The 11,063-nt window shown below is 37.6% G+C and overlaps 1 protein-coding gene across 5 annotated transcripts in view; it reads right to left on the reverse strand.

Annotated features, from left to right (window-relative positions):
• The window catches only part of SCAF11 (SR-related CTD associated factor 11), a 69,336-nt gene that overhangs the window by 24,958 nt on the left and 33,315 nt on the right, over positions 1-11,063 (reverse strand). For all 5 annotated transcript variants that reach the window (XM_024211875.3, XM_024211877.3, XM_024211878.3 and 2 more), the window contains 4 exons: positions 10,519-10,574; positions 5,907-6,004; positions 4,792-4,881; positions 1,202-1,308 (listed from right to left, as the gene is read on the reverse strand). In XM_024211875.3, the coding sequence (XP_024067643.1) occupies positions 1,202-1,308; positions 4,792-4,881; positions 5,907-6,004; positions 10,519-10,574 (351 nt within the window). The remainder of the gene's footprint in view (positions 1-1,201; positions 1,309-4,791; positions 4,882-5,906; positions 6,005-10,518; positions 10,575-11,063) is intronic.

An 11,063-nucleotide genomic window follows, 5' to 3' on the forward strand; every position in this document is an offset into this window, starting at 1 on the left:
CTGAATCTGCAGATGGGGTGAAACAATAGCTTTGAGGGACATTATATGGCCTTAATAATTGCAAAGTTAACACCCAGTTGAAAACAGTTATAATTTAAATGTCAATATTAACTATTCACTCACTGAGAATTTTAGCGGCGGCATCCAGCTAACATGTCGACCTACCACTACTGGATGCAGTAAAGAATAGGAAAATGGGCAGGGGTGAGGGGAAAGAGAGCCAGTTAACCCGCACTGCTAAACAGTAGAGCCCTGAAAAGTCAATTTCTCTCTCCCTCCACCCAGGAGAGGGGTAAAGTTTTTGCTTGCTACAATTTTGTACTTTTACTGATGGAGCTGTTCTCACCCCCTGTTCTTGTCCCTTGGTAGGTGTTTCCCTGTTTTTGCTGCTTGCATTGAAGCCCCAAAGTCTCTCTCTGCTTGCCCAGCACTTAGCTCTGAGGCAATACTGCTTCAAAGAGGTTTTGATGATAGTTCCGCTGTCTCTGAAAGCTCTGCTCCGCACATCTCAGAGCTGTGCAGGTTGGGGGGAGGAGGAAGATCTCCATTCTAACTGGCTTTGAGGGCAGGAGGGACTAGAGCAGGGACTAGATGGCAGTCACCGCAGCAGGAGGGAGAGTATGCTCCTTCCCTGCTGCCCCACCCCCAAATTCCTACTGGAGCTTAAAGATCAAACGATTCTGCCAGTTTTCCCCCCTCACCTTTTGGTGAAGGGCTGTGCCCCTCCAATTAAATACTAATCTAGACCACTCCTCCTGTACAAGATTGTTTCCTTCACGACATTTAATAGAGCACTGCCAATCTAGGTTGTTAAACAATATATTACATATCAGCAAAGCTGCTATCCATCCTTTCAACAACTTTGATAAGGTTACAAGATTAAATATAAGATTCAAATAATTTTGATATACAGAATTATATAAGAAAATTTCATATAGAAAACATTTTGTTCTTCACTAAATGAAGAAAACCAGTGTTTTATGTAGCTGACCAATTATTTGGAAACTGGCACAACAGTTTACCTCCTAAATTTTAACCTTGAAAATTGATTATGAAAAGATTTGGGTTTGAAGCTTACTAACTGCACTGCATCTCATTACAATTTTTCTTTATAACTGAACAGTTCATCTAATTTAGAGAATCATAGTGGGACAACAGTTTATATGAACTATAAAAAAAACTTACAAAAAAAAAAGTTTACCAAAATTTTCCAAAGGCGTGGTATGTGTTGGAAAAACAGTCCCTGGCATTACACTGGAAGCAAGAAGAAAGGTTTCCGCTTCAGCTTCACAAAACATGAAGGGATTTCTGTAATATTAAAACACATTGAAGCAATGAAAAAGGTACAATGGTTTATGAAGAACTTTAGAAAAATAAGATACAACAGTGTCATTTAATGTACTAAGCAAGTAATATCATGTTTCACCATGCTCACAAATGGAACATTATACCTAGGACTGCCTGTAGCTAGTGATACAGAGAGTCAAAGCTGATGGTGAGTAGGCTTTCTTTCCCAGAAAGATGTATTCTTCAGGAGTCCTTATTCATTGACAAAACCAAAATAACTAACTCCGTATAATCCTTTAGATGAAATCAGACATAACTAACAACCTGGAGCAAGGTTTCAATAGAAAAATCCAAGTCCTGCTGTAGGCCCTCACAGTCAGTCCAATAATACTCTTCCCTCCATTGGCTAAGCAGAAGAAATACTACTAAGAGAACCTTTCTCCTGTTGGAGCATAGTGAAGGGATGAGAGATTCCTTTTCCCTCAGACACAAGAGTTCTGGAAAAACAATAGGGGGAGAGAAGAGTTATTATTTTCTCCAGAAATGTTTCTTTTATGGATGTAGGGAAGAACCAGAAGTTTCCACCAGAGGTAAGGGATCCAGTGTGCCATATCATGTTATATGGAGAATAAATTGGTTTGCTGCAGTCAGGGGAAGTTAGCAAATACTGGTATATTTACTAATATGGAGAACATATGGACAGAACAACGTGGGTTTTGCTTGAGGAGGGCAGAGTTGTTGGAGGGTGGGGTATCAAAACCCAGAACACACCATCCAGTATCTATCTTTTTAAACTTCTGTATCACTCTGAAATTAGAACCTAAACACCTCATATCAGCAAAGGAAAACTATTCTAAAAATAGAAAGGGAAGTGGTGACAACATCAAGGTTCTTGTTATGTCTATTAGGAAATGATAAGAAAGTTACAGAACTGCCTAGAAATCCAGAGGGAAAGAAAAGTGGGGAAAGTTACTGGTGACTGGGGAAAGTGGTGTGGCTAGCCAACAGAGCCAATTGTCATCGGGTGTTGAAGACTAGGTGGATTTATGAACTTTAACAGAACTAAGATGACCAGAAACTTCTGGAAAGTAAACAGGATATCTGACAACATGGTTCTACTTAAACGCTGGCTAGCTCACCTTATTTTTTTTGCTTCACAGTGTTGATTTCACTAGATCATTTCTAGTTTTACCTGTAGTAAATGTGAAATCTACTGATTAACACTGCAAGTGAAGATTAGTATCTAACTATTACTAAACACCTATGTATAAATTTCTCATTCAATATGCCTAGAGCTGAAGTAAGTGGTAGGAAATAATTCACTGAATGAACTGAAGTAATTAAAACCATTTTTCCACACTAAAACAAACACTGTCAGAATGAGATAAGTAGTAAAACAAAGAATTCATGCTCATCTCATATGGGTTTTTTTGGATTCTTCAACATCAAGCATGCCTTTGAATGAAACTTTCTAATGAAATCAAAAAGCAGAACAAAGGTGAGTTTGATGATCCTGTAAAAGACATTTTTGATACTATCATGATTCTCAGCACAAAGTAAACATCTAAATTATAATGGTTAAGTTAAATGTTGTTCCAAGACTTCCAGAAGGTTTAGAACATAAGATTTATCAGGAGCGGTCTCTTCTCTTTAAAAACAAAAAAATAGCAAATATCAATCAATGACTAAGACATTTCAACAACTGATAGGCTTAAATTCAACTTGACAAAAAAGTTGCAATCTTGTGATATGCAAACAAAACGGCCTTCAACATAGAAAATAAGTAATTTAAAGAAATGATTGAAGTATTTTGCTCTGAGTTTACACCTCCGGACAGAATAACTTAAGTATAGCACTAGAAGTTGCAAGAAAAAAAATACAGGAAAAAAGAGAAAAACTATAATAATCAACACTGACATTAATGCAAGATATTGAGTCAGTCCTTGTGTCTGATTAACAGTTATACACATCTACTGAGGGATTTCATTTTATTCTTAATTATGTTGATTCTATGTTTAAATTGAAAACAGCAGAAAAGTGTGTCCAAACTGCTGATTATGTGTGTCAGCTAAGCACACAGAAGAAAGTTTAAGAAATCTCTCCCATTTGCTCAGAAAACAAAAAAAATGAAAGATATGAGAGAACTCCTCAGATGCAATTATTTTGAAAATGTATGATGAATGTGTGTTCAGCACTGTCTTGTTGATAAAGTAGTAACACTTACCAAACTCCTAAAACACATCTGAAGTCCAAAAATAAGACTTCTGCAACAACTATCACTCTATTTGGCTGTTAGAAAATGAAAGACTGATGCTCCATCTTCCCATTTGCAATCACATTCAGTTGAGCTCTCAGGAAAATTGTATCTCTACCTTTGCATTGAACTACCAAGGGCGTGTGAAAATTCGATCAAAGTCCTCTATTGCTCAATGCAAAAAAACCAAGCATGCTCAAAAGAATCTACAGAAAGACACTAAACTTACAAATGCAATTGAAGGAAATTTTGGAGGGATTTGACAGATGAGCTGATGGCATTATTGGCACAGTCTCAGTGAAATCTGGCTTGATCTAATTAAGAAATGGAATCACACAAGAACAAAACTGAGGAACCATTCAAAGCAGCTTTCCATTACACAGCCAGTATAACTGATCTCAAATTTAAAAGGTCATAGGCTGAGACTATGAAAAAGAAAAATAAACTGAAATAGTATGTGCTTTGTGTTTCATTTGCTAAAACCGTCAAGGTCCATCCATCCCCCCCCATTTTTTATCCACCATTGGATGAAAAATGTGGATTTTTTCCCTCCCCAGGTTGAAGAAAGTAACAACCAACCATGGGAGAGGGTAAGACTAACTGGTTTAAAGTTGAGGTTTAAGTCTTGAGATTTAGTAGTCTGCATTTAAATCAGAAGAATATTCTAAAAATAGGTAACATGCACATATTGAACAAACACTGACAATCCCTGAATCATGCAAAATTAAATTAGACCCACATGTATGAAAAATGGCACACGTAGGCTCACAAATCAGTGCACAGTGAGGTTATCACACTGATGCACATGAAAAGCAAGTACCAGGATGTACAATAAAAAGTCTCAATTTACATAAAAGTATAAATAAATAAAAAATAAATTAATGGAGATATCCTATCTCCTAGAACTGGAAGGGACCTTGAAAGGTCATCGAGTCCAGCCCCCTGCCTTCACTAGCAGGACCAAGTACTGATTTTTGCCCCAGATCCCTAAGTGGCCCCCTCAAGGACTGAACTCACAACCTTGGGTTTAGCAGGCCAATGCTCAAACCACTGAGCTATCCCTCCCCGTGGCAAGTAACAAGCTGTGAAAATGTAGAAAATTATGATCTGAAAACAGATTTTAGTTTAATGTTTATGGTATTAGATCTAAAAGACAATTGAATAATGTGATTTCAAACCTGAGTTTCCATTTAAACTTTTATCCACTTAAAACCATTGAACACTTTGGATAGGAAATTTTTTTTCTTTACCTTTGAACTCTAACTAACATGGAGGATGACGACAATTCCAGTTCTCGTCTCTTCTGTCTGATCACTGTATGGATTTCTGTAAGTTCTGTACTGAAAGATAAATTTCAGAACTTTTTAAAAAAAAGTTTGCATTATGCCAGTCTTGGATATTATGCATGTCAGTAACTGATACAAGCAAATTTATTAGAAGTAAATTATTCCTAAATTAGTTTAAGAATATTTCTAAACATTTTAAGTTTCAAGGTTTATTCATGAACTCCTCTAGAGAAGAGTATCAGCATTCATCATTCCTCTAGAAGTCTCCCAAATATACAGCCTGAGGAAAAGGTCTGTGATGAAATTAAAGAGTGAAGAAACTTGGTTACCCTGACATTTAGTATTGGTAGTGTATATGGGACAAGTGAGGAGGAACTGCATTTCTTAAGTTATACAGTACTAAATATGATATATAATTTCCCCGTTTTATTATCCAACTAGTGTTCAAGGTTTTCATTATTTTTCTCTTCCTTTAGACATTTTGTATGCATCATGAGTTCCCCAAACTCTCCCTTATCATGACCATCCACCTGAACAACCCCAAAATATTTGTGATCTCATACTTTATTGACTTAAAAAGTACTGGGCCATTTAGCAAAAGCTGGTTCAGGGAGATGGAAAAGTACTCCTCTCTGTGCCAAGTAAGATCAAAAACAGAAGATTCTCTCTGCTGCATGAGCAACCTAACTTTTTTTTTTTTTTTAAACTCTGCCCCTGCTCTGAATAGTGTTCTCTCATTATTCTGAGAGTCAACTAATAATGGTCTTATCTAATTCAGCAAAGCAATCAAGCAAGTGCTTAAAGTTAAGCATGTGGTTAAATCCTATTCAAGCCAGTGAGACTTAAGCATGCACTCACATGCTTTGGTGAATAGGGATGGATTGCTGAACTGAGGTCTCTATTTCCAATATCAGATTTTAAAGGAAAAATGCAGGCTTTTGTTTAGCAAAGAGCGTAAGACAATTACATGCATTTGGGGGCAATAAAATATAAATGAAAGCATCACTTAACTATCATTACTGCATCTACAATGCTAAAACTTACATGGTAATTTGGGTAAAGCGTTAGCAAATACTCACCAGTCATTTCTATAGCTGGAGAAGGATTCTCCAGTGGAAGGAGATCTACTGCAGAAATGATTTCTGAAGCACTCATTGGAGCAGGTCTGTCTTCTGGGCTACAAAAGAAAATTGTAAATGAAAGAGAGCCAGTACTAAATCTTCCGCATCTTTAGTGCTTAATACGTGATTGTCCATAGACTTTAAATTACATTGGCAAGATTTCCTTCAGATGCATATTACAGAAGCTTTATAGTTAAACCTGTATTGAGATATGTAGTTAATGCAGGACTAAAACTTTTATACTCAAATGTTTGAATTCAAATCTCCAAGTTTTATACATAAGCTTTTCATTGGCCAATTTAATTTTTCGTAGTCTAGCTCTGGTACAGGAAACATTTAAAAATTAGACCTTTTTGAATTTTTTCCAGTCTCATGGTTTTTCCTAACTCCTCTAGCTAATGAGCCACAGTACCAACGAACATCTAAACCCACACGCAGGGACGTCTTCAAAAGAGTTCAGAAAGATGACAGGTTTCAAACTTTGTGGGTTTAAAAAAGCTTAAGTTATGTATCATCACATTCATCATCTTTGCTAGAAAAAGTCAATGCACAAATCAAACTCAGCTAGTTCCTTCCTCCAATATGGTCAGCCTGCCTGGAGTCACCAGATCTACCTAGCACAGAGACCCTAAAGAGGCAGGTGGGCAGCAAGGAGGACTGTAGGTAGGAAGGGACAGATGGGGTCTGTGGGGCATACAGAATTGTGCACATCTGCAGCGGGGCAGGGGAGAAGAGGCTTTATAAAGGGGCAGGAGAAGCAGCAGCTTTCAGAGCTGTCTGGGACCCCAAGCAAACCAGGCAACAGCACCATGGACAGGAGCATACAAGGAAGGAAGGAGACAGGGGAATGGATTTTGCAAGGGATAGGGGCAGAATAGGTGTCTATGTTCCTGAGAAGAAGTGTTTTTATGTTTGGGGAGAACAGGACACGGGGGGTGAGTTGAGGATGAGACTTTTCAGAGAAGCCTAGAGTTGGGGAGAGCCCCAAGTCTGTGCGCACTCAGTGATTTTGTTGGAAATGCAGTGAGCTCAGGCACAAAGACACTAAATTCCTCTGAATCGCATCTGAATGCAAAAATCTAACTCCAACCTCACGTTTCCCCATGGACAACCACCACGTACACTTATTAATTGCTCATATCACCACAGAAAATGTTACACTGTTGTTGAGGATAAGGTTTTGTATTAGAGTACAATCTAGAGGAATGTTGTGCATTCATTGTGTTGCTGAGTAAGTTAGAAGCGTCAAGAAGCATCTTGTGGAGGTGCAGAGTCTGACAGTGATTGCATAATGTCATGTGTGGTGTTACAGCATCTTCAATCAGGTTGCCAAAATTTGAGATGTCCTTGCTCTTCAGTGATTGCGATAATGAGTTTGGCACATAAGCAGCCTGAACTTAAATTCTATGAAGTTTTTGGATGGTGGGATAACTAAATCCACTAAAGTCTTTGGTACATACTTCGTTTTCCTATTGTCCATAAATTGCCTATTGTATTTTTGGTGCTAGATAATAAATATCACCAGTACATAAAAAATTTAAATTTATCATAACTGTGGCAGTTTGCTTTTGCAATTGTGAATTTTTATTTTTATTTTTAAATTCAGGGAGACATGATACAAATCAGCAATTGATTGCAGAGTTCATAGGTAAGTTCATGCTACAGTAACATAAAAATGTATATTATACTAGCAAATATTTCTCACAACTTTAGTAAAAATGAACCATAAAAGTTTATACACAATTGCTTACAAGAAAGGGTCTCAGTAATAACCGCAACAGGAGGCAGATTTCTGAGTTCTTATTCCTATGAATAACCCAACAATGCAGGAGTCTCAACAGCCCACTATTGCAGTTTATAAAATGCACACCAGATTAAAAATTGAATAATCAATAGGGCTGTCAAGCGATTAAAAAATTAATCACGCTGTTTAATATTAATAGAATATCATGTAACTATTTTTGATGTTTTCTATATTTTCAAATATATTGATTTCAATTACAACACATAATACAAAGTGTACAGAGCTCACTTCAGATTTACTTTTGGATTACAAATATTTGCACTGTTAAAAAGAAAAACAAAATAGTATTTCAATTCACCTCCTACAAGTACTGTAGAGCAATCTCTTTATCATGAAATTTGAACTTACAAATGTAGAATTATATAAAAAGAATAATTGCACTCAAAAATAAAATATGAAACTTTAGAGCCTACTTCTTGTTCAGCCAATCACTCAGACAAACAAGTTTGTTTACATTTGCAGGAGATAATGCTGCCCACTTCTTGTTTACAATGTCATCTGAAAGTGGGAACAGGCGTTTGCATGGCACTGTTGTAGCCGGCATCACAAGATATTTACGTGCCAGATGCGCTAAACATTCATATGTCGCTTCATGCTTCAACCACCATTCCATTACAGTGCAAATATTTGTAATAAAAAATAATATAAAGTGAGCACTATACACTTTGTATTCTGTGCTGTAATTGAAATCAAAATTTTTTGAGTTAATCGTGAGAGTTAACTGTAATTAATTGACAGCCCTAATAATCAATATTCCCTTCTTGCCGGGACAAAGAGTAAAAATTTCATGTTTCAAACATTCTGAAAACTACAAAGTGATGCTGTTGTTCACTTGAGAACAACGCAAAAACAGATTATGTGTTTGAAGCAAAACTAAATGTTGTTTCAATTTCAAGTATTTAATTTTTTTTTAAAATAAGAGGAAAATTCAAAAATAGGTCACTTCCTTGTATAGTAACTGCAGTTCTTTGAGACACGTGGTACATACCTGCATTTTACTGTGGCTACACATGTGATAAGACGAAGATTTTTGCTAGCAGTATCTGTTGGTCTGTGACTACACTCCTTATCTCCTTGTGCTCTGAACTGAGAGTAGAAGGGGTGTGTGGATTGGCTGCCTCTCCTCTACTGCAAATCATGAGTCAAGAATCTGAAGCAGAGGGGAAGGAGGGCAGATAGTGGAATACAGACATGGACCACACATCTCAAAGAACTCCAGTTACCATACAAGGTAAGAACCTCTTTCTTCAACTCCCTATGTGTATTCCACTGTGGGTAACTGAGACAGTACTCACTGAGGAGGAAGGTGTGAGGACCTGTGCAGTATTGATGTCTGAAGGACTGTCAAACCAAAGGATGCATTTGCTATGGAAACTTGCACTACGACATAATGTCTTGTGAAGGTATAGCTAGAATCACTAGTCTCAATGCCTTGCCATCCTCTCACTCTTTCCATATAGTTAAATATCCTTGAAAACTAGTTATATTTAAAGTAAATAGGTGCTGTATGTAAACAACATAAATACTTTTGTTTTGGATAATTCTGAACTCTGTATCTCTTCCACTGATATTAAAAGGAGTCTTTTTTTCCATTGATTTCTGCTGCAGAAAGACTGGATACCTTATGTATGTGGCATATTGCCTTCTATTAAGAAGTATTCATCCACCCCAGAGCCAGATTAAGGGACTGATCTGACATCAAAGGCCTTTTCCCCCAACTTCAGATGCTTCTAAGTGCGTGAATGATAACTTCTTATCTACTTGGGAATGAGACCCCAACAAACAGATCAAAAGACCTGTCTTGTGGGGGATATCGCAGGAAGAGAAAGCCTGGAATTACTTTTGGGCTCCAAGAGGTAAAGGCCCAACACAAGAAACAATGATCCAGAAAACAAATATCCTCAAGGCCCACCAGACACCAGGTATGTGGATCTTACACCAGAAAAACTGGGGCCATGAAACCTAAACTATGCATGATACAGATACATTAGACAGTTACATTTTTAAATGTAACTAACAGCAAATAAAGAATTCTTAGGCAAAATCCAAGAAAAACTCTGGGCACAGAGTGAAGGTCTCTATGATCACAGCTAGCTATGAAAAGAAAGAAACTGGCTGGAGACTTCATGGCTTCTTGTAACCATGGCTCTGAACCTTTGGTGTAACATTAAATTATACAAAGAAAGCAAAAGAACTGGAAGATGCTAATTGGTTATCTTCAGATAATCCCATAAAAATGGAGTTTTTCTAAATTTGAATGTTTATTTGCATAGCAAATTACTTGGTTAATTACACCTGCTGATTCAGGCATTCCTCTCTCTGTGACTTCTATATTTTAATTTCTTTGCCTAAGAGCTTGTGGCTGATGCCTCAAGTTGGTGAGAAGATAAAGTTCCAAACTATTTTTCTTTAGAGAAGAACTTTCTTTGAGCACTCCAGCTGCCACAATCTGAGACTTGGAACTATATTGCAACTCACTTTTAGGTAATTGCAGGGTACCCTTGTGACATTTTAGTATAAGTGAACAAAATGTACCAGTACAAAACTGTATTGCAGGTAGACTGTCAAAGGAAAAAGTTCACATAACCAGTATTATTAAAAGAAAAAAAAAAAAAGCAAGTGATTTAAGTAACTACAGATATGCAGTATTTTAGACAAAACAGACACGTTAACTTTCAAAATAGTTTACAGTACAAAAAAAAACTTGAGACTTTCACTTCCTAGTTAGTTTCAACCAATGTATTTCCTCCAGTTATTTGAACAAACCTTGTTTATCTTCACAGATGCAGTTTCCTTATTTCTTTCATCATCTGAAATACCACCTGTACAAAAATTAAGAGGACACACTTTGGTCTCAATTTTAACACATTTTACTCTTTTTTAATTATACATTTAAGAGCATTAATGCAACAGCAATATTGTATGCACTGCCAAGTGAGACTCTCTCCAAATACATTTTTTATTGTTACCGGCAAGAGCTAAGAAGTAATTTATGGAGAATAACCAGTAAAAACTGTTGGGAATTGCTTTGAGAGGAAATTGCTACTAGCGCATATAAGAATGGAAAATGAAATACTGAGTAGTCCATTAATGTATATAGCTCATAACATACACATACAATCAGGGCCGGCTCCAGGCACCAGGCACCCAAGCTGGTGCTTGGGGCAGCACCTGGAGGGGGGCGGCGCGGCGCTCCGGCCGCTGGGGAGAGCGGGGCCACAGCCGGGCTCGCCGCCCTCCCCCCGGCGCTCTGGCCGCCCTCCCCCCCCCGCGCCCGCCCCCCGGCCGCCGGGGGGAGAGCGGCGAGCCCC

The sequence above is a fragment of the Terrapene carolina genome, unplaced genomic scaffold, assembly GCF_002925995.2.
Source record: "Terrapene carolina triunguis isolate 2854851 unplaced genomic scaffold, T_m_triunguis-2.0 Scaffold68, whole genome shotgun sequence".
NCBI classification, from domain to species: Eukaryota; Metazoa; Chordata; order Testudines; family Emydidae; genus Terrapene; species Terrapene triunguis.